Source organism: Neopelma chrysocephalum, unplaced genomic scaffold, assembly GCF_003984885.1.
Source record: "Neopelma chrysocephalum unplaced genomic scaffold, ASM398488v2 Primary Assembly neopelma1_22, whole genome shotgun sequence".
In the NCBI taxonomy this organism is placed as follows: Eukaryota; Metazoa; Chordata; class Aves; order Passeriformes; family Pipridae; genus Neopelma; species Neopelma chrysocephalum.
In genome coordinates this window covers 23,762,007-23,786,752 of record NW_020897689.1, presented here as the reverse complement: position 1 = coordinate 23,786,752, position 24,746 = coordinate 23,762,007, and the positions used below count along the sequence as shown (strand labels likewise).

At 39.8% G+C, this 24,746-nt stretch overlaps 1 protein-coding gene across 4 annotated transcripts in view; it reads right to left on the bottom strand.

Annotated features, from left to right (window-relative positions):
- Window positions 1–24,746, bottom strand: part of OSBPL1A (oxysterol binding protein like 1A) — a 77,463-nt gene that overhangs the window by 34,208 nt on the left and 18,509 nt on the right. For 2 of the 4 annotated variants that reach the window (XM_027675058.1, XM_027675068.1), the window contains exons 8-15: window positions 24,613–24,680; window positions 24,488–24,532; window positions 22,917–22,990; window positions 22,772–22,835; window positions 21,731–21,832; window positions 21,343–21,465; window positions 19,464–19,545; window positions 17,134–17,240 (exon numbers count right to left, since the gene is read on the bottom strand). In XM_027675058.1, coding sequence (XP_027530859.1) covers window positions 17,134–17,240; window positions 19,464–19,545; window positions 21,343–21,465; window positions 21,731–21,832; window positions 22,772–22,835; window positions 22,917–22,990; window positions 24,488–24,532; window positions 24,613–24,680 — 665 coding nt within the window. The other 2 variants (XM_027675083.1, XM_027675078.1) reach the window with 2 other exon arrangements.

Genomic DNA, 24,746 nt, shown 5'->3' with positions numbered 1-24,746 from the left:
ACAACCTTCATGAACTCTAAACTCTACTTAAAAATACAGGACAAAGAACCTTGTTTGAAATAAGCAGGTTTTTTTAACAAAAAGCAGCTTTAAGAGATACCACCACTTTGTCAATCATAAAAGACAAGGTGATGAGACACACCTCCTAAAACCTACTTGCAGTAAAATGATTGTAAAGGGAGTACGAGGATTTATGTTTGTTTGTTTTTTATGTTGTTGGGTTTTTTAGTTTTGTTTTGTTTTCCCAGGACCACACACTCTCTTACAAGCTTAACAATAAATACCACAGGCAGATTAGTACTGTTTTTAAAGCATATTTTATTGAACAACATAGTTGACCAGATGAGTGACAGGTTTTCCCAAAACGTAAGAAGCAGACTCCCATTATGCATAATTTTGCCATACTCTATTTCTCATTGACAAGGCTTGGCCAATCAATAAGTTCTGAGGTGAGTTAGTCCACTCTCTTCCCTACTCCACCACCATTTTTGGAGATGACATTTCAGCTTTACTCCTTTTGCAAAAGTTCCTTCTTTCCCATCGTGTCTTTCTTCAGTGTCCCAACACAAAAACAACTGCAAGACTACAGAAGGAACCTCCAGACTAGTTTTAAAAATTGTTATTAACACAAAAACTTTAGGATTCATGTAATAAGCAGGAAGACGAGCATAAAACAATGATGTTGAGAAGCATTTCAGTCTATTAAACTGGACACAGAGAAACCAACATTTTTCAGTGAAATATCACCTGATTTTGTAAAGTTGCATTAGCTGAGTGTCACCCATTTAACACGGTGATACAAATCTTTATATAATGTAGTAAATACCACACCAAAGTGATGCAGATATCTGTTTATACAAAGCTCTGGAAATCCAGTCTGAGCATACTGAGGAATTATTGAAAGAGTCATTTTATTGGCAGCCTGTGTAAGGCACAGCGTGTAATACAGGCATGGTACCTTTAGTAGTGGTGTTCAAACTGAGAGACAGATGGCAATTCACACTGTACTGGGTCTAGCTCCTCATTTTCCAACTATGGAACGGCTGCTATCTTTTTGATCCCCATCAGTGGTGCCCACAACGCCAGCACCACCACCAGCAGTATAAGCTTTCCACTGAGCTTCACAGAGACAGTGGCACAGAGTGCTCCAGTGAGCCTAGCATGAGGCCAGCTGAGTTCCCAATGTTCAACGGTCAGGCCTCCTACCTTACCCTTGTCAGGAGCTAATCTGCAAATAGTTATCAATGAAATTGGGCTTGTGCTTGCACTGTCAGACAATGACAGTTGAGTCTTGTTTCCATCTCTAAAGAGAATAATATTATAGTCAACCTTCAGATTTACTATTGCTGATGGAAACCATCTAGCTTTGTCTCAGAAGTAAACAACCACTCCATCATTATCCTTAAGAGCTATAGGCACAGCTATAACCTGACACTGAAGTCTTGGTGGTTCTGTGTCAGTGTTTCTAGGTCACTGCAACGATTTGTTTTTTAAAAACATACTTCTCCAGCTGAAAAGACTTGATATCAGAGTTCTGGTAACCAGTTTCACTTTTGGTTTAACTGAATGGAAATCTGATTCCAACAGCTTTCTGTAACATTTGAGTCCTTCAGACTCTAAGCACAAAATTCTGAATTTAAATAGTTGTACTGAGTTATTTTAACAGTTCGACCTATTTTTTTTTGTTAAAGGAAAGCAACAAACTAATTGCAGACACTCTTACTGTCTTTCCACACGATTAGAAATCCAGCTAAGAACAAGTACATGGTTTAAAAGTTAACTCCTTTACTGTGTATTACTGGCAGAAAGCTCATGTGCCCATTCCAGAATGTCAAAAAGCTTATCTGTGTGTAACAGACACCAGCCCCATTCCTTTCTGTACCCTCAACTTCCATTAGGTAGGTGGGAGAAAAGTAACATGGCCTAAACACTACTTTTTCTTTCTTTTTTTCCCCCTTCTTTTTTCTTTTTTAAAACTGGAAGCCTTGAACTATATCAGCATAGCCTGTAACCAAGGCTTCTCTGTCCCTCCTGAAGACATCTTAGTACGATACACAAAATACTTGCTTTGTTTGGTGCTGGATGTTTTTAATTTAAATTAATGCCCAACAACAGTGGCACTTTTGTGGGGTAGAAAAGGATCACACCACTTTATGCCAAGAGAGTAAGAGATCACCTCAGCGACATGCTATTGCAGCTGCAAGTAAACACTAAAACAAACACAGCAAGCAAGGCACAGAACAAACACAGACACTTCAAGAATATGTAGTGTTACCTGCCTTTAACATTAAAATAGTAAATTAAAAGACAGCATACCTTAGCTCTTATTTCTTCTGTACCGAGATAGAGAAAAGACAGACTTCACAGCACTGCAGTGCAATTTAGTTGAATTTTACTTTCAAGCACTCAACTTCAGTGTTCCTAACGACTGCCCAAAAAACACGCAGGCTTCAGAGCTGGGCTGGAAGGAAGAACCTCCTCTTTCACACAGCAACCACGAGGGGATCTGAAGCCAGACTCTGCCAGACTGTCAGAACACCCCGTACCAGTTCTGCTCTACAGTAAGCTGAGCGCAGGAGAGCTGCCTCTGACACCGCCTCACCAATGTCTCTGACGACTCAGAAGGGAGGTTTTGGTTTTCAAAATGAATGGCTTTGTCCAACTGCCACAGAAATTCCATTCTCCCGATAACACCATTGCTTATGGGACATTTGCCACAAAGCACAGACACGAGGTGCAAGTTTTCAGTAGGAGGCTAAGGGCTAGTCTAACACCTGGCTGGAAATTAACTTGTAACTAAGGAATTAGAAAAATGCTGCTATAGTAGAACTGACATTTTTCTCTGCAAATCTCCTGATGCTTTCTGTAATGAAGTAAAGGCCAATCAAACCTCTCACTTCTTTCCCCCTACATCTATTCATATGAAACTGATAGTTTCCAGGGTCAGCTATTCCACTAAGACATACTATCCTGAAAGACAGAACCTACAATGTGTTGTAACACATTGCACTACAGAAAACCACTCATAGGAAGCACTGGGGATCCAAAGCGAGAATTCTGTCTCCCTTCTTCTCTAACTTTCATACCAAATGAAAACCCCTACCAAAAAACCTGAGGCTAACAGTGCAAATCACAGGTGTAATGCAGAGTTTCATATGTACTGTATGCCTATTCTAACAGACATTTCTATGAAACATGCTTTCAGATTTTCTGCTACCTGGAGTAGTACTGAATTGTTGCTTAAGCTGCTACTGAAGTGAAAACTGAAAACAGTTGCTCTCATAAAGAACTCAGCTGAAAGTTCTCACAGTTTTAACCATACTTGAGCTTCAATACAGGATGTTTTCCAGAAAGAAAATAAATTTTCAAAAAGAATTAATTTTTACCTCATGGGACTTAACTCCCACTAAGCACACATTAGTATATGATATGAATATGTATAATCCTGCTTTCCTCTTAACTCTCCCCCCCTCCTCCACCCCCAAAAAGCAGGAGCAGTTCTAGTTTCAGAATGTTTCTTTGCAAGCATGCCTCAGGTATTTGAGGCAGTAGATAAAGGAATGAGTGATTTACGAATACTGCTATGGCACATCAAAAAACTGTGTGACAGCTCATATTAAAACAACAACAAAGTGTTCCAAAACAGATGCACTCAATTTCATGAACACATCCCTAGATTCGTAAAGCCCTAAAGCATGTAAATATTTTATACAAAACTTTTGGAGTTCTGATCTGTTTACACATCGGCCTTTCCACATGGAGCCCTCCTGCTGATCACCACCAACCACAAGGAACTTGTGACAAACATCTGTTATCTTAAACGTATGTTAAAGTCTTGCATCATAATTCCTCATTTGCTGGAGTAAACTAGCTCTTGTAAACTTCATCATAGCCTTGGCTCACCCTGGGGTACTGAGGACTGATCCAAAATAGGTCATGCTTTATTTCAACCATTGTTTCTTGCTTAGTTTTTCCCCTCTCTCCATGCTATAAGCTTGGCAGTTACCTGGATTCAGAGACCTATTAGATCTAAAAACAGAGTTAGATAGGCCTTGCCACTGACTTGAACTACCGCTCATGCAAGTACTGAAATGCAACACAAGATGTGATCAGTTAATCAAGGAGGTAAGCTGAGCTCAGTGGTGCTAGGCAAAGGGTTATTTACTGTATCACAAGACAGCATTAGTCTTTATCTCCAAAGTCTGCCTGGCTGACTCTATAGCTATAGCATCACAGTACCACATCTTACTGAGATCGTCAAATTCAAAAGAATAAGAACACTCAGAAGGCTGACATAACATTTGGCTTTCTTTCCAATCCACACACAGAAAACATCACCGATAAAGTTTCTTTTTGTACAAAGGTTGAAAGACCCGCATACACACAAACCCCCTACATACCAATTTAAAGTCCTGGGAATCTATTCTCTTACATCCCAACCCAAAGTCTATAGAAGAAATCAAAGACTTTGTAAATCAAGTCATATGACTCTGCCTCAGTCATTCCCCAGATGAACACAACGGTTCATTGTTAGTCAGTAACGACGAACATTCACCTCAAAAGTTCAAGAGGAGGAGTTTAGCAGGGCAGATTTGGAAAGGCTGCATTTCATTCTTCCGACTACAGAGTTAAAGTATTTCCCCATATTTGATTTATTAGTAAAATAAAATACATATTTTTATGTAGATATATTTATATATCACCATAATATTCTTCTAATGAAGGAAAGGACCAGATATGATCATAAAACAAATACAGCAGAAGCACTGCTAGAAGCAGGAACCAAGCTACAGTCCACCTAGAAGAAATTCATACTTTGGCAGGATCACGTCAACACAGACAGACATCTAGGCAGTAAGAGAACTGTTTTTCAAGAGAAAAGCTGGAGATGCTGAGAGCACTCAGCACCCTTCTTCCAGCATGCATGTCTAATACAAAAATTCATCATTTAAGACTGCCTGGAATAACAGTTTCTGAATTATCCACATGCTAGGGACAAAGACTGTTCACCTCCCACCTTTCTCTCCTAAGACACTAACACTTCCTCCTCAACATGGACCTTGCTGCCCTCCTTCCCCTCTCCTGTTTCCACATTTGGCTATGTCAAAGTCTGTTTATTCATAGGCTAATGAAGCACTACAGTTTTAACCAATGGAGAATGTCACAGTTCTGAGCCAGGAACCTGTCTAAGAGCACAAGAAACTTCAACAACTTAATTTCTGAGTGCAAATTAGAAAGATGGTTTAAAAGCTTGGGCTTAAGCTTTTCTATCAGAGAAGCTCTTTTCTTCAAAGTGATTCTGCACAGATCAAGAGTTAACAGAGCATTTTCTGGTTTGTTTCTAAAGTGAGACTCGATGGCAATTCCAAGTCTTCCTCTCAAAAGTATTTGTTCTTTACATTTTACTTAGACTTAACTGTAAACGGATAAATCTCATGAAGTATACTTAGGTTTGAGAGCTACAGAATTTGCCAGTTTCCAGAGCACATTCTGTCCCTACTTTTGTTCCAGTACTGCAATACCGATTAGTCAACTATCAGGAGTTCAAAGAAAAGGCCTTCCAATTTTGTCATTTCTTGCGAAGTATTGTTTCTCTTCTGAGTAAAGTTGAAATTAAATATGGCTGATATTCACACTTGCCAGTAGTAATAACATAACAAGCTGGGACTCAATGACATCAGTGATGTACACGTTTGGGAAGCATGTTTCAAGTTGCAGAACTACAAGATTACCAGAAAAAAACCACACCCCAAAAGATATTTTGCTGCCCTAGTGAGATTAGGCATCCACGTTCTCAGAGGTGTATGCCACAAGTAACCTTACTCAAACAAAAGGTCTCATCAAAGCCTGTATGTTTTAGTGATGCAAAAAAACCCAGAACAGTACATTGCTGCATGTTTTCACACCAGGTAGGGACTTTTTGTCTTTTCCCTTTGAGAGACTCTGGACATCTTTGAAGTTTGCTAGTCTCACAAACAGAGACCAGACTTTAAGATGTAAGGGTTCTTAAGAATGCATACAGGAAACATTTCCTTTTTGTTCTTAAGGACTGTTTTGAAAACAGATCTTAAGGCAGTTTTGTTCTAACTACTTCCCTTAAGCATTTTTCAGTATATACACCACTGATAACTTTGATCAGCCCCTTTGTATTCTCTTCCCCACACTTCTTCCCAGCTGGATTACAGTGAATGCATGTAATGTTTTCTCTTTTGAAGCAACTGTCATGTTTTTGCCATGTTTTTGTTGGCTCTTACTGGTTTACTAGGGCTGCTATACAACTTGACTCAGTTGACTCAGAGAGAAAACAGCTTCCTATTAAGTAAATTAACACTTCTGAAGCTGGTTGTCTGTTCTACAAGTTCCACATTGGAAATCTTGTTAATTATTCATGAAGAATAACTGACATGCTGGGTGGTTTTTTTTACAAGCAATTCAAAACAAACATGCATGTTTTACAGTTGTTCTGCATTTCTGAAAACCTCAGATGTCTCAACTGATAGTTTTTATTTCATTTTGGATGCTAACCAAATTAGTTAAAAGCGAAAAATGTTACATAGGCTAGAAATTGACAGCGAGTTTTACAATGCAGTGCTGGAGTTGTGATCTCCAAATGAAATCCACCTTGGAAAGCATTCTACAGCTACTTGCTGTAGCCCAGAACAGGCTCTTCGATATTAAAGAATCAGACTTCAAAATCAGATGCAAATGCAAAAATCTCATTTCTACTTCAGTTTTCAGAAGGACTTGCAGCATTAAGAAGATCTGTCTTTTCTTAGGGTCAATATTCCTCTGAGACACTGTCTTTGTCCTTACTCCTAAGCAGGCAACAGTCAGCAGACATCAGCCAGGCCCTGGGTAAGCTGATGAGACATTTCCTGAAATTAGAGTATGTCATGTGGACGTTTGTCCAGCAGTTAGGGTAGACAGATAAATATGATTTGGAGTATGGAAATACAATGCAGAATGACTAGAAAATCCAAATATTCTAATTCAGTGGAACAGATCTTCTCTCCTTATGAATGATCTCAAACACTTCTGCCCTTATCTGATGGGAGCTTTCTACTGTTGTTGAGGTTTTTTGGGGTTTTTCTAAATTTTTTGCAAGAACTCTGTAGCAAGGCTATATGATAAGTCTTCTATTTATTACTCCCCAATTTGCAATCCAGTAGCATCTACCGTTCAGAGGAAGAAGAGACCCAGATTAAACTTCTAAGAAGCTCTTTTACAAACTTTTTCAATAAAACCCACTGGCTGCTAGAAGAAAACTAGACCATAGATTTGATGAAAGTCTAAGGAACACCAAGGGTTCTCCCCACCCCAAGCTGAAACAGGATCTGACAGCCTAGAGTGACAAATCACTTTTTAGTTTCAATTAACTGCATGTGGGAGCAAAGACAACGGTAAAAAAAGCACTGACCTTATATTATCAGCTGATCTTTGACACATGGTTCCCTGAAACTGTCTAACACAGTTAGACACTGTACTGGCCTGCCCCTTTAAGTACTCTTTGGATGTCTGAGGATTGTTCAAGCTAGAGAAGAAAAGGCTCAGGACAAATCTCATCAATCTATATAAATACCTGAAGAGAGGGTGCAAAGACAACTGAGCCAGGCTCTTCTCAGTGGTGCCCAGTGGGAGGACAGGAAGGAATGGGCACAAGCTAACAAGACAGGAAATGACCTCTGAACATCATGGAACACTTTTTCACTGTGAGAGTGACCAAGCACTGGCACAGGTTGCCCAGAGAGGTTGTAGACTCTTTATCCTTGGAGGTACTCAAAAGCCACCTGTGCATGGTTCTGAGCAATGTTCTCAGCTCCAGGTGGCCCTGCTTGTGCAGGGGGAGTGGACCAGAGCAGCTCCAGAGGTCTCTTCCAACCTCAACCATTTCCACTTCGTTATTCTGTGAAATTAGACTTTGGGCCTTAGCCCAAAAATGCGGCTTCAGAGCTGGAGGAGATACAGACAAAACTAGATTTCTGCTATCCATAGACACAGATGCAACTGTCTAAGGTTTCAAGCTGTCTGAAAGGTTCAGCCAGCTCATTTTAAACTCAATTTGATTTGTCTGACCTTGCAGCAAGGGGTTTCACTGGAACAACAGAAAATCCAATTTGGATGCATAGCACAGAATACATCCACAATTAACAGTCTTGTAAGCATTTCCAGAAAGGTATAAACTACTGACATATATGGATTACCACATGACCTAGAGGAACTATATTACTATCTTGACAATTTAAGATTATTGCCCACCACAATGATAAAATCCCCATGTATGACTGTGCCCCATTAGTTTATGTCTGTCTATCAGGTCAAACCCTCCAAATTCCTGCAGATGCTTTTCTGCTACAGTAGACCTGGACAAGGCCTAGAGGCTGATGCTCTGGCCAATTACACCGAATATTTCCAGACAAGACAAGAGCAGTTTTGATCTCTCTACCCCTTTCTCCCACCATAGTTCCTGACTCAAAAAGGGGACCTGCAGTAGCAACACTATCATATTTTAAGATTAACAAGAAGCTCTATTTCTACTCAAAGGTCAAATAACACACCTGAACATGCTTTTGTTGCGGAAGCAGTGTAGCTTTGGCAGCACAAAACCCTTTGAAGCAGATGAAAAAGTTTACAAACTACTTCTATGCTAAAAAGTACCCATACATTATGAATGCACAATGCAGACCTCCTCTTCAAATAGGTATTTTTAAAGCCATTCTCAAAATCTCCTAGTGTACCTATGGATCCAACAGTTATTGCATTGATGTCCAACTTTTAACATTAATAATGTAGCAGTGACAGGCATGAGAGGAGAGGAAACATTCCTATTTAAAACCACTGAGCCCACATTTACCTTGCACATGGCTTAACATGAAGCTATGCAAGCAAAGTAAGCACATCACAGGTGTCACTCCCAAAGATGAGATATTCAGATGAGGGCTATGCTTAGAAAGCTGGACATCAATTATAATGGACTCTTCAGAATATTCACAACAAATGGATACACTTTATTTGTAAGAGGGCCTCTATCTGACCACTTCTCTTGCAGCAACATTCAATTCACTATAAACGGAGCGTACTCTGTTTTTTGTGTGCTTATCAACTATCCTAATAGGACAGCATAGGCCTGCATTTCCCGTTTATATATAACACCGAACACATTTATTTTTAAAGTATATTATTGACACATTTAAAGGAGAGTGATGCTGAGAACAATGCAAGCACTATGGAGAAAGAGTTTACTAACATTCCTTTATGACCAGGCCTGACATATACCTTCAAGAAAAACTGTAACACCAGTGATTTATTTTCAGTACATGAATACTTTCCAAACACAGCCCATTTACCAATTCTAGTGATAACCTCAGTGACTCAGCAGTCAGCATCATACTAAGGCATTTCTTTACTGGACAGCACAACAAGATGAGATAACACACTTCTGAATATTGATATTAAAACAAAAAAAGCTTTCAAATTCATTGGCTGTCTTGGGGGGTGGAGAGAGGAGAGAAAGATGCCAACAAGTACACATTCGGTAATGAGATTAAAAAAACAGACAAGAGGTCAAATTTCACAATTGCTTACCTCTGTTACAAAAATGGTATCAGCTCTGATGAGCCACAGAATAAAAAAAAAAGTGCAAAAAGCAATTGTCGTTTGAAATACTATGATTGTGGCCAGGTAAAGCTTAGGTTAAAAAACACAACAGACAACACACCCTTCCACAAGCACTAGTACTGTCCAAATGGGAAATCACCCATTTTATTCTTCATAGCTGGAAGGCCTCCTCTATTTCATGGAATCAGAAGTGACTAAAATAGATCAACTAAAAACACAGCAAAGAAAAGCAGAAAAGGAAGTTTAGATTCAGTCAAACTCCTTTATTCAAGGAAAGGCTACACAATTGCACGTGGACAGCTCACTAGCCCGTAAGGCAAGAGATCTGATATCACTGATGTTTAAGGAAGCCAAATAAAACATACCAAAATCCCACCACAAGATAAATTTAAGATGATTTGACAACTGTTAAGTGACACAAAACCTTAAGTTACTTATGCTACTCAGAGACACTGCCTTTAAAACAACTTCACACAGAATACATGCATCATGAAGCATTAGATATTCTATCTCCCTCAAAAAAAGTGTCAATATCTAGTATTGACAGGCTACATGAAGTTTATTTTTCATATTTATAGAAATTATTTTTTAATTATTATTCTAGGAAACTAGCTTTTATCAGCTTTACACAGAAAAAAATGGCATATTTTTATACATTAATTTTTATAAATTAAGGAAAGAAAGGTCAAGAAGGATAACGCATCTCCAGAGAATTAGTAAATATGTGTGACTGCAGTTACCCAATTCAGTTTTGGGTTTTCAGTTTGTTCTGATGTTTTATGCGGCTGAGACACAAAACCAGACCACTCAGCCAGATTGTCACTCCAGTCAATTATCTCACACACTTGCACGCAAAATCCCAGTAAACAAAGTTAACAAGTATGGTGCTATGCACAGAGGTTCAGCCTTAAATCCTGTTTTTTTACTGCTTCTCTTTTTTCCTGAAAGTTTACCAGTCCTTAGCTGACAATACACTGGCGGGCTGGGAGCTAACAACTTCTAGGAGTCTGCTATTCATCTGTTCTTCCAAAGCACATCAAATACAAATTAAGCCAGAACACTGAAAAGAAGCTGACCAGCTTTACATGCCATTTTCACATCACAATGACATAAGAAGAATAAAAGCGTGCACCCTTCTCACTCCAGTTTGTTTTCAAAGTATGAAGAAGAGGAGACCAAACAATATTCTCATAGCACTAAGCAGTGAAAACACTGAAAAAAAATATCCATGTTATATATATAATATATATAAAATATATATATTTCTTTTTCTGTTCTTCTCTATCAGCTTAGAGAAAAGAGCACCATTTTGCAAATAGATTCATAGAAAAAGGAATTCCTAATTTTTATTTGAGAAGTTTACTCTATCAAATACTATTCCATTAAAGATTGCTGCTTGTTTTTTTCCCCCTGAAGCCTCAGCTAAGACTGTTTTCTCCATGGGTTTGCATTAAAAATTAAATATTCAAATAAGTCGTAGACTAGACCTTAGAAGTAAACCTCAGAGCAGGAGCTGCAGAAGCACAGTGAGGAGGAGTCTCATTTCAAACTAATATGTTTTTACACTGCCTTTCCCCAGAGGCCCGTGAATGGATTCCAAGTTAGTTTACAAGGCTGCTTAACAACAGCCGCCAACAAAACACACATCTACAGGCCAAGCTTTGAAAAAGCATTAACCCACTATGGAAAGTGCAAGAACAGGTTATCAGTGTGCTTTGAGTAACACAGTCCAGAGCAGAGAATGTCTTCAGTCGTGTGACCAGCTTCTACGCAGGCCCTGCTACAAGTGAGCAACTGTCTCCCTGTCCCTAGAAGTCAGTATGTCCCTTTGCCAACACAACCTATAGCCAGCTGCAAGGAAAAAGGTTAACTTTGAAGTGCACAATCTTGATGAAAACAAACAAACAAACAAACATCAACCCAAACAGACAAAACAATTAAACCAACCAAGAATCAAAACAATCAAAACAAACAAAACATCTCCAGAGTTGGGACCCTGCTATACAACAACGACCAGCAGCATTCATCTTCCACCCTATGCTAACATCCAGGTGCCTGTCCATGAGCCAAAATCATCTGCCCTACAGATATGGCACTTGACCAAGGTTCTTATCAACTGCTTCAAACCTCAAGCATTCTGTCAACACACATACTGCCCTTTTATAAAAGAAGAGCAGTAATGTTTACTTATCTTTTCCCTGAATGGAAACTCAGTATTTATTACTTTAACAAGCTTCTGTCTGGGCTGCTTCTTAGCTTCACTGCCCACTCTGTTGACCTATTGTGTCTTAGCTGCTCTAGGAAAATCTCAGAACAAAAAGAAAAAGTTAGTTATGTTCTTTAAATCCCCTATCTCTCGGATAGTTTGGACTCATTAAACTCCTTCATTTACATACTATTACTATTGGTAAGGATGTTGCCTTCACAGACCTGTAGCTAGTTTCCATCTGCAAAGCTGCAGTACAATGGTGGGAAAAAACGCTTCCAGAGGAAGAACACTATGCCATCCACAAACATTTCGTTATCAAGTTCTTCCAACTTTAGTATCTTCTCTATAAAGCTTTAGCACAGATGAAAGACGTGCATTTACAGCACCCAAAAATTAGTACAGCAAGAATCATCAAGGCACAACTAGAACTGCCAGCATCCTAGCAAGAGAAACAACCTTCCGAATGACTTTCCTGCTGGTAGGTTTGTTCTCTTACATGCCATGCCCATACAACATTCCACAACATGTTATATCCCATGCTCCTCTGTAAAAGGAAAAAATACTGGTCTTCACCTGGGCACCTCTTTGATCACAGAGAACCTTCCAATGAACTTGTTACTTTCCACCAAGATTCAGGCTGCAGGAGGTATTTCTAGTACACTTCTACTCATTTGGAGGAGAAAGGGAGAAAGACAATCAAGACAGTTACAGACTCATACAGTCAATAAAGGTTTTCGTGATGCAGACACACCTCGAGTCTCTCAACACTGAATATCACTTGCGTCCACTGCAATTATCAACCGTCTGAAAGCTACTCTCCTCCTTTCCCCAAGTTGATAACCTCAACAGCATTTCAGTGGTTCTGGGCATTGCCCATAGGCCTTGACACACTGAGGTTTTGCCTTGATTTCCACTACTTTCATCAAGAGCTGCAAAACAGAATAGACAACATAATTCCTCCACTTACTGAAAGGAATAATTAAAAAAAAAAATAAAAAATAGGGCTTTCACCTGTTTCTAAGCACAAAGAGAAAGAGCAGAGAAACACAGGCACTGGTTTTAGCACCTGAGGGACTAGGGACTCCATTGTTTTAGGTCTGGTACAACAGCCAGCCAAGAGATGATCCCCTCCTCACATCTAAATCAGAAATCGTATAGTCAACCTCTTTTTTAGCTTCTCCAATTTTGAGTCCATCACCACCTCTGCATCTCTCCCTCCCACATACCAAAGGCTCGCAAGACTTTATAGAGATTAATGTAGCTGATGATACTGCCAGGTGGCAGAAAAGGACTGCTGATGGATGGCAGGACTTCCCTAGACACATTTGCTCAGGGTGCCCTTATTAGCAGTTCTCCCATGACTGCAGCATCTCATCATTGCTCCCCTCACTTGCATCCCCACAAGAAAACAGATAATAAAAAGTCTCATTAAGGAGTCACCTGGGTATAGCCTATAGGCTTTTTCTTCATTCACAATACAGTAAGGTAGTAAGTAGGTTTAAGTTATAACAGCCATGCTTCTACGTGTCTCCTAGATGAAAATCGGATATGTATTAAAGATAACTATTTGTTTATCAAAGAGCATGCATGCATGCATTCACAAGAACACACAGAGACACATTAAACCCTCGCACATTCCATTACATTTCCAAGAAATATGAAATAAACTAAGGCAGTACACTGAACTTCTAGACCTTAATATGTGCTAGCTGAACTATGTGCACTTTTTTTATTTATAGTATGTCAATTAAACATACAAGAGAGAAAGCATTATGCCACGGTAAAGATAACCAAGTTCAAGGACTACAACCCACTGTATTTTGATCTTAAAAGTTTACGTAAAAATAACAAGCTTAATCTGTCGTGACAAATTCTTCATAGCTAAATATATAACTCTTTTAATGCAAAAAATGAAGAAACCTTTTCTGAATCCCTTATCTCATCAGATAAGGTTTAACATCAGCTTGTAAACAATTCCTTTTAAAAACAAACTAGAAAGAATGACAAATTTGTAAAGGCTGAAGATTCAAAGCCACAAACAGACTACAAACGAAGTCATCTTACAACTGCTATTTGTTCTAAACTCACGCAATATGAGCTCTTTAATTTACTGTTAAATATAACCCTTGCTGGTAAAAGTGAAACTTAAGAGTCAAGATACTCATCAGCACACTTTATCTAGCACTGGTTAGTGAAGAAGCAAGGTAAAAAAATAGAAAAAATTATACCTTTCCTATCGATTTCACACAGCTTCAGTATGTGTAGCTCAAGTACTAGAGATGAATTTTAAACTCACTCAGAAAATCTAGCAGAGAAAATAGCATGCAAAGAACCTTAAGTTAAACTCCTACAACTATATAAAAATAACTTAGAATATAGAAAATATTAGAACCAAACTACTTTAGGAACGGAGGTTCTGATATTTGCTAGAAATAGTCCGAGAAGTCCTGCTTTGAAACAATACTTACTAACCTTGTGCCCAAAGTCACTGCAGAAAACGTTTCAAGTTGTGCTGCTCCGGCACCAGCGCCTCGGTAAATACTCAGACTAAAGCAACCAAATTACCTTCGGTTTTCCCCTCACACGCTTTAACTGCTTCGCAAAAAGTACTGCGCTTATCACTGCTTGACACTGACGGGTTCACCCCAATGTCAACACGGGAGCAAAGCCATCAAAACAACAGCACCCAGCCTGTCATGCACGCCACATACCGCGGGACGGACTTCGAGAAGGCAGGCGCTCCGAGGGAAGCCGGCCCGGGCTGCAGCAGCAGCAGCAGCAGCAGCAGCACCTGCCGGGCCGGCACAGCGCAGCAGACGGCCCCTTCACCTTACACCACCACCTCCACCACCACCACGCCGCGGGCTCCGCGGCCGCCGCGGCGCAGGGCGGGGCGGGGCGGGGGAGTCGCGCCCGCCCTGCGCAGCCGGGGCGCTTCCCCGCTGCAGCCGCGTCCCGCCGGGCGGTGGGGAAGGGGCGGAGGAGGAAACCAACCCGAAACAGCGGGGCGGCCACAGCCCGGCTCCCAGCCCGGCTAAAAATGGCCTGACAGCCCGAGCGCTCCCGCCCCCGCCGCGCCCCCGGGGCAGGGCGCTGCCCACCGCGCACGGGCACCGCGGCTCCCCGGGGCGGTCCCGCACGGTGCGCGGGTCCCCGAGCCCGCCGGGGCCGCCCCGCACGGAGCCCCGCCGCAGTAGGTTATTTTTGGAAGCTCCCCCACCCTCCCCCCGCTCCCCTCTGCGGCGTCAGAGCCGCTCCCGCCGAGCGGAGCCCGGAGGTCACGCCCTCCCCGGCACGGGCGGCGGGCAGCGCGGTGCCGGGGGGCCCCTCCTCCCGCAGCCCCTCCGGGACGAGCGGCCCCCGCCCGCCGGGCCAGGAACCGGCCTCGCTCCCGCAGCCGCCACCGCGCACGCCGAGCCCCGCACCGGGGGGAAGGAGAAGCAGCGGGCAGATGGAGCCTTCGGGTATCACGCTCATGCACCATTTCTAGCGCAAGTAGAAGACGGCTGAACCTTCCTTTTTCTTTAGCGCTGCACTAGCAGTTTCATCTACAGACTGCACGATTATGCTGCAATTGACACAGCGCAGTGATGGGCAACACTAAATAAAGTTTCCTCTGGAGAGCCGAAAGCATGATCACTGTGGTTATCCTTACTGAAGTTAGCAGCCTCTCCTCAGTCAATCAGTAGGTTCTGGTATGCTGACAATTTAAGTTGGAGGGCAAAAGAATTCTCCTTAAAGAGGCAAGATAAAAAGGTACCAAACTTAAGAAAACGTTCATTCTAGAGATAACCAGATTTCATGGGACATGCACAATACGGTTGCAAGGTTATATATATTGCTCTTGCAATGGCAACAGCACTATGGTCCAGAAATCAACACTGAACAGCAAAGGGCCCTGACTTATAAAAGACAACAAAGCCAAATCCTGTGGATTTAAGAACAGTAATGCTCAATGAACATAACTTCACAGAAAGGTGCAAGTCTTAAAAAGAGATTGCAGCTGTAATTTCCCTTATGATCTTATGGCATCTTTAAAAGCCTCCTATATTCTGGAATTCCAATAGTTTGAAGTTTAAAAATACCAAGACACAAAACTCTCCAGAATCACATCATCTCCCTGTCATGACTGAGTGATTTAACTAGCTGTGGTGGAAAATCAAGTTCACACCTCAGCCTATTCCTCTGTGCCCAAATTTATGTGCTTCCAGATTAAAATAAGGCCCCTATTACACCTACTGAGACTCTTCAAGTTCAAGTAAGGTGAAATTACAATTTCACCATATGCTTTGCCATACTCCACTCTGAAAAGCTATTTCAGTCTGGCTTGAAGCAAGATGCCAACACAATTAAGGAATACTAACTAACACTGTACACCCACTGTTGTAACAATTTCCCCCTCATCTGCAACTGAAGCTGGCAACTCTAATATCAGACTTTTTAAAAGAAAAAACTCAATGTAAGAAAAGCAATGCTTGTTCCACTCTGCTAGAACTTGACTCAAGTAAGTCTAAAAGACTCGTGATTGGAGACAAAAGGGCTTGGAAAGGAATGAAAAAAAAATCTTAAACCAAACCTAAACAATGGAGCCAGTGTTTGCAGCTCACTGTTAAATAACTGGAAGACTAATAGCACCAACACAAACCTCATTTCGAAACACAGCTTACTGATGACAACAAGTTCCTAACCAAGGGATTAGAGTTACCACAGTACATGAAGACAAGTTTACTCCTTGGTACTAGGGGAACAAAAATACCAGCTCTTCTACTCCAGGAACTAATGACTTCAACACATATTCCCAAATGGAAGTGTTTACATTATGTTTAACACTATACAAGATATTTGTCACAGGGAAAGCCAGAAGTTCAACAGATAGCGTTCGCACACCCACTAAGCACATGCTCTGAAAAATAAATTCAGAAGCAATATTGTTCAACACTTCAGTTAGTAGTAAAAAAAAAAACAAACTAAAACTATTAATTTTCTCAGTATTTTGACCTTCAAATTAGCAAAGCAACAGCTTTATGGAATTCAAGCATTTAGTTTGAACACTACAAGCAGTAGTTTGTGACCAAAAATTATGTCTCTTCTGAACACCCAAATACTAAGACATCCTTTTGCAGAGAAATTTATCTGCTCTTTCTCTAGAAGCATGAGTTTTCATCACATTCAGCATGCAAAAGGACAGCTTATCAACAATATGAAATTTTATGGGTTTGTGTATTTATTTTTGTAACAGCTAAGCAGGGAACTAGCCAACTACACTAAGCTATTGGACCCTTTATAGACCCACGCAGCACAATACATACCCCTTCTTGCTTCATGAATAGGTTGAGGCAGTCAGCCAGAGCCTCACATGTTTCCTGGGATACTTCAGAGACCACATCAACTTTCTGCAGGAGGGGAGAAGATATTCCTGAAAGCATAAAAATATTAGTAACATTAGAGGGACATTGAAAACTACATTATTCTTTTAATTATTTTTTCCTCCAAGTAATACAGATGTAACATTCACACTTTACAGGAAGACTGGTGCACTGCAAGATCTGTATGAGATAAGGTCAAGCAAAAGTAGCATTGAGGGAACCTACATTCATTCTTTTGCATCCTTTTCCTAGTACTGGTATAAGTGGCACATGAATGGATCGAGTTTCCCTTTCAGCATGGCTCAGAAAGCAGAGGCAGTAAACCATGGCAGCAAGACACTGGAAAAGGGACTAGCAACAATCTCCTTTTAACCATTTTCTAGATTTAAAAGCTTCAGAGATGCCAGGTGACAGAATTCAAATAAAAAGGATACTGCACTAATTTAATATAAGTTAAAGTGAGAAATGTAGCTTTTTTTGCCTTCTGCCATGTATTATATAGAAGAGAAAAAGCTTACCACAGTGCAGCTAGAGATTTAGATTTGAAAAAAAAAATGGGATTGTAACTACAAGCACAGTGAACAATAAAAGGGGAAGATCTTATTTTCATGGACTCATCTTATGGATAAGTAGTACAGCTTGCAGAGCAATGCCACCTCACATCCTGACTTCTATGACATTAAGGGGCTACAAGTCTAGAACCAGCAGAAAATCATGATAACCCAATCAGCTGATAGAAATTATTTAATATTTGAGTAATTATTTGAAGTTTTGTGATGTGCAGCAATTCCTCAGAAGTCAAGCAAGCCAATCTCTCAGGAAGAGAGGTGTAATTTAAGTATCAGGATCAGCTGGCACTATTTAGTAACACAGGTGCTTCAAGCTGATGTCACACCAATAAAGATTAAGAGGTCCATCAGTGACAGTTCCTGAATTTATTTTTCAACTTATACTGCTTCTGCAGGACAAGATACAGTATATATACACACACTAATTGTTGTCTTTGATACCAAAGCTCACTACTGACTCAAATTGAGTCTTACAGCAGCTATTAAGAACAGCTAGCACTTCTAGAAGGAGGACCAGCACAGTGAGTGCAGGAGCAGGAGGCATCTTTATCTGTAATATACAAATGCATAAATCTCAAAGATAACTGGATTCAGAACAGCATGTTGAAACAGTTACAGAGAGAGTTTTAAATATCACGTCCCAACATAGCCATTTTTATATTACTCTAAAGTTTTTAGGGGAAGATCTACATGGAAGGACTTCTAACTCAGAAATTGCATTCTTCTGGAGCCATAGGATTCCAATACTTTAAAGATAGCACAACAATGTGAGAACTGGGAGAACTGCAGCAGTTGTCTCTATTGAGACCTGCAGAGGTTACACATGAACCCAGAAACAGTTCACTGACCTATCAAGTTACATTCATTGGAAGGAAAACAGGAACTTATTACTGCTATTGGCCAAGACTAGCAGTTTCTAGGAACGAGATAGTATCTGGTTTTGCTTTACTATGGGTTTTAATTGTTCAAGTTGTATGTTTCCTTTTCCAAAAAAGCTTTCACTTTTAAAAAAGAATCTCACTGGTTCTTCAGGTCAGCCATATGGAGTCTGAGAAACTGCTCCTGCATCTACCAAAGGGAATTTATCCACCTCAGAATAATTTCGCCTGAGAAGCCCGAGAATTTAAAATCTGGCATAAAACACATGGCAAAGGTCTGTGGAATATATCCCCTTATACCATGCCTCCACTTCCCTGCATAATTTCGTGATTTCACTTCGCATCCTGTTTATCGTGCCTCAGCTTTCATTGCATTTCTACTCACTACAAGACAAATATTTTGATGGAGAAGAAAAGTAAGAAAGCTAGCTCTTTGTACCTGTAAGGAGACACTTATGCTCTGCAATAAGCTACCAACTACAAACTTTGTTTCAAAAAACCTTTAAAGTGAATTTTTAAAAGAGTTATATTCTTACAATGCTACTAAATAAGCACTATAGCTAAAGGCAGTTCCCCTGGATTTACAGCCACTAATAAAATTTCTTTCAATCAGCATACTCCTTAGTTGTTTCTCCAAATCTGAAATCTTAATTCTTAGCAATTCCAATAATATTACTTTATTAGTATATTTTTCAATGAGGAAAACAGTCCTATATTTTTAAGCTCCTGAAAATTTAATTTTGGTGAAATTAAAGCATGTTTTGTTTAACAGAAAAAAAATTAGTTGCCTGGCAACAAACTGCATTTTAAAAAAAATAAGTTTTACCTTTTGTAGCATCCAAAGATTTAACCATTGCAAGAAAGTCTGAAATCTCTTTACTGAGTCTTAGTTGGCATGCTTGTGCTTTCTGAAAGACAACAAGGATAGCTAGTTCAGATGTGCCTTGTCCTAAGGAAAGTATAAGTTTACTCTCTTAACTATTTTAAATTTGGAGAAATTTAATTTGAAATTTTTAGATTTGGAGAGCATTAAATTTTAATGAAGATTCCCAGCCCAGAGACCGATATAAAAAATTGAAACAAATTACTTGAAGTACCTTCAAAGACACAAAGAGAAGATTTATGCACATTATATCGCTGACCAGCTTTTATTTAAATTAGCATAGCAAATCAGCCCCCAAAGCTATGTACCACTTTTCCATTTTCCCATCTTGTTTATTAAAGTTTAAAAACCCAGGAAGAGCATTTTCTTGTTCTTTGAGAAACCTAAGGCCAAAATAAGCAAATTCATATGTTAACTGATATATGGCAAGTACAATGACGTGGAAGGAACCAACCCTAAGATCATATTTCAAGCCTGCATTTGAACTTGAAGACAGTTATCATAGAATCATAGAATAATCTAGGTTGGAAGGGACCTTAAAGATCATCTACTTCCAACACCCCTGCCATGGGCAGGGGCACCTTCCATTAGACCAGGTTGCTCAAAGCCCCATCCAACCTGACCGTGAACACTTCCAGGGATGGGGCATCCACAGCTCCTCTGGGCAACCACTCCCAGTGCCTACCACCCTCACAGTAAAGAATTTCTTCCTAACATCTACAAGAAATCTTTCCTCCTTTGCTTTAAAAGTGTTCCCACTTCTCCTATCACTATCTGCCCATGTAAAAAGTCACTTTCCTTTTTTTTTTTATAAGCCCTGTTAAAGAATTGGAAGGCCACAATGAGGTCTCCTTGGAGCCTTTGCTTCTCCAGGTCTCAGCCTGTCTTCATAGGAGAGGTGCTCACTCCCTGTGATCATTTTTGTGGCCCTCTTCTGTACCTGCTCTAATAGGTTCATGTCTGTCTTGTGCTGAGGACCCCAGACCCGTGCACAGCACTCTAGGTGGGGCCTCATGAGGGCAGGGTAGAGGGGGTGAATCATCTCCCCTGACCTGCTGGTCACGCTCCTTTTGTTGCAGCCCAGGATGCAGTTGGTGTTTTGGGCTTTGAGTGCACAGTTCACAGTTATCTATTACATAATATCACCTTCTTCTGTCAGTTGCTGGGAACAGCCAGCCCCAGCTATCCCCCCACCTCTGCTCTGCCATGAGCTACTTAAGAGTTCTTGTACCAAAAGGTATGGTACAAGCCACTTGGAGTTTAGTCACATGAAGGTTTTTGCATTGCAGTCTGAACTTCCCCTTAAAATAAAAGGTTTCAGAAGTCTATCTATAGCAAAAAGCAAGAATCACAGGCTGAATGCTAGAATTACCCAAGACTAGTCATTTCCATTGCAGGTATGAACAGTCACTGTACAATGCATCTAATGTGATCTGAGGTGATTAAGGACCATTTCTAAGACACTTTGTTGCCTGTTTTAGAGACAGAGCTCACTGAAGGTGAACTTTGTTATGCTTCAGTCTTGGGGTCACTAACTACAGTATTCAAGGCTCCCTCTCCTGGCTGAAAGTCTCAAGCAGCTTTCTATTGTGCAGTAGTTCTAGCAAAACTGAAAAACACAGCCCTGTAGCTATGATAAGCATGCCATTTTATTCACACAGTCTGAACAGGAAAACATGACAATAAGCAACGCAAACACAAGTAGCATTTATGCATCTGTGGGCAAAATCATCACCTTTAGCCAAAAGTACACTAAAGTATTTCAACACAAACGAATACTGACTACCTAGATACATGAGCCAAATAAGTACTCAGGACATACTTTCAGAGTATCCTGTAGGTCTGTAACAGATATTGCATCATCTTCATCATCACTACTCAATTGTTCTTGTGTGCAGTAATGAGTGCTATATGCAGAGTGGTCTTCTATTGCTTCTAGCCAACTCTGAAAAGGAAAAACCAGAATTAATAAACAAGAGCTTGAAAACAAGGTAGCATTAATTTTAAATAAGAGAATTACAATCTGTTCATTTTTTGCTGTTTAGTCTATAATCATGCTAAAAGATTCAATATCTTCACTTATGTTATGAAGTCCTGATGTTAAAGCTATGAAACACACTGCTAATAATGCATCCATAGCAAGCAGTATGCAAATTATTAATTACAGAAGTTATTATATTTTAATGCCTTTGATAAAGAGTCATTATTACCTCTCTAGTTTGAGAAGGAAGGCTATTTTTAGGAATCTTGAAACGATGAACAGTGTCATCAAAACATCTGACAGAAAAGAAGCAACTGTCTGTAGATTTAACCTAAAGCAATTTGGAGAAAACACAAAATTAGTATAATGACTGAGTCAGAAAAAAACTGAAGAGTAAGCTAAGTAGAAAATTACTCTTAACTCAGAAGTTTTTGCCTCAGTCTTGATACAAATAATTATAGTTTACAAATATCTTGGTCAGAAGTTTTTCAAAGTGTACCATTACATCATGAACAAGAATATAGAGGTTCTTTATATCTAAATAATATGTTTGCATTTATTTGCACCAGTTGATTCAGACAAAATCTCAGCAATGGTGCAAGATCACCAGTATTGAGGAATTTGTACATAATGAACAGCAAGAGTCACTTTTCATATAATACGAGTGTATATATAAGTGCAGTTTAACAGAACTTGTGGTGCCAAACTAGGACAGGTTAGTTATAAAAATACTGAAATGATTCTAAATGCATTTTCCTTAAACACTTCATCTTTCTGTGTATTATAAACAACACTTGTCCTGTTTTTCCTCTATTCACCCATTCCAAAATGGTTCCCACAAGCATAATGGAATGTAGGGAAGTTTTCCAAAAGTCGCCTTCAGAATTGATCAGTTCAACTGAGATCAGCCTCAGTTATGCAATCAGTCACAAGTAGCCAATGACAGCTAAGGAGGAACTAGAGCTTTGCTATTCAGTATCACATGCTCCAAACAGTTGCTTTGCACAACTGACCAGCCAAGGTTTCAGGATATCTTATGTTTGCTTAAATCTTCAGGACTTTAGAAAAGTAACGAAGGAGCTTTATGGCCACTTTACATATAAGAATACTTTGCTCGACAAGAACAAGTGTTTCTTTCAACAGCACAAGCTTTTTCCCTAGTTTATAACAAAGATCAGGTTACCGATCTAACTGAAGTTTTCATTATCCAGGTACGGAACACCATTACATAAAAACACAACTCAGTATTACTAAGCATTTCACTTCCTACCGTGCAGACAGCTTGTGTTAGATGCTTGCATCCCTGACGATGATCATTATTCACTGCATCAGCTCTTGGAAAGAAGAAGAGATTTAATAAAGTGAGGATAAGAATTATTTAAATCGCTTTTCAGAAATTTAAACACAGAACTTACTGTCTCCGATACCAGGAAAGGACTCCATGTTCTAGAACTATCCAGTAGAGTTTCCACCCAAAAAATCGTGAGCTCTAAGAAAAGAATTTAAAGAAAAAGAAGAAAAAAATGAAAAGGGTCAGGTAAGGTTAACAGAATACATTTAGTATTCTGTTAACAGGCGGCTTGGTGCGCAGCTGCAGTAAGAGCTGCAGGTTGGGCTCTGGGTGGAGGGAGCTCGAGGCAAGAGGCCATGAACTAGTGATAAGCCTTTGGTTAGCAAAGGGCACAGTGACCTGTGGTGCCAGGAACCAAAGACTCAGCAGCTCAGAAGGAAGACCCCAGACTTTCCTACTAGACTGAAGGGATATAAAAGCCATGGGGTTCCTTTTTTCTGGGTTCCTCCTCGGAGACACTGGTTCGAGCTGCTATTTTGTTCTTGCATGATGACTAAATTATTTTAAAGGATCTACATGTCTGAGACTCTGTTAGGGAAAACCTAGGGTTGAGCTGGTAAGGAAACCTTGTCTGACTGTGTGAGTGTGGTAGATTTAGGGCGTCAAGCAGGGCACCCATCGACTCACTGGAGCCACCCACTGGGCTTCGGTCCCATCAGTGAAAGTCTCTGGTGGTGGAAGTGTGGCTGACAGAGTGCCTTCTAAACTGTCAAACTGGGAAGTTTCCTTAACACATAAAACTGACAATGATTATGAAAACGTTTTGGGTTCTGCATATCTTGGTGATCACAGTAACCTGAGAATACTCTACAATTACAGCGCTACTCTCCTTTTTGGAACCACCTAAAGACAAAAGTTTTGCTGAGCCTGCTATTCAGGATGAACTGAAATACTAAAATGCTGCATTTTTTAATATTACAGGAGTTGTTGATCACCACAAAATTCTATTTTATAAAATCAAATGAGAAACAAATGCTATTGAGATATCCAATGATAACATTTTATCTTTCATAAGCTTTAGTACATAGTTCTGGTTCCTTATATTACAATCATGACTGCATACATAGGAGAACTTACACTGAAGAAAACTTTAAAGATTTCATTGAGGAACATAGAATTAAGCACTCATGTAGACTCCTTTTTTAAAAAGGGAAAATAGATTCACTTGAGCAACACAGCAAAACAAGCGTTAAACTCTCTGACACCTTCCCACTATGTTTTAAAATTTCCAGAAGATGGTGAATTTGTGGCAAAATATTAGTCACAGATTCTTAAAGGTATTATATTAGTCACAGATTATCAAAGTAATCTGTTAAGGAGAGAAAAAACAAAAAACATTTTGCCCACCACACAGATGAGGAACAAAACCTTACCACAGTGAAGCTTTTCCACAAAATATACCAAGAAAAAAAAAAGAGATTTTAGGGACTGAGAATAAGATCAGAGTACCATGAAACTAGTGACTCCCCACCCAGCCAGCCCATCTGTATATACACTAGACTAAATTAAGTCATTTATAAAATTTATTATTGAAAAATTCCCTCATTCAGCAATTATCATTAAAGTATAGATAAAGGACATACTGACATACTTTGAGATCTTATAAGCTATTTTAGAAAAGGAAGTAAGACATACCTTCCATAGGAGACCTTCGTATCGTCTCAGGGGTTTGTTGATAACCTGCATAGAAATTAAAGCTCATGTAGTAATAGCTTCCACTAGACAGCCTAGGCATTTTAAATTCATACAAAAGTTCCTACCTTTCCAGTTTTACCTGACAGTATCAGTTTCATTTCTGCACCTTGGGCTAGATCAAGGGGTGTCTGATCTGTTTAGTAACCAAGACAAAGCATGAGAATTTGATGCAAATAAACTTAGATGTACTTAACTTCAA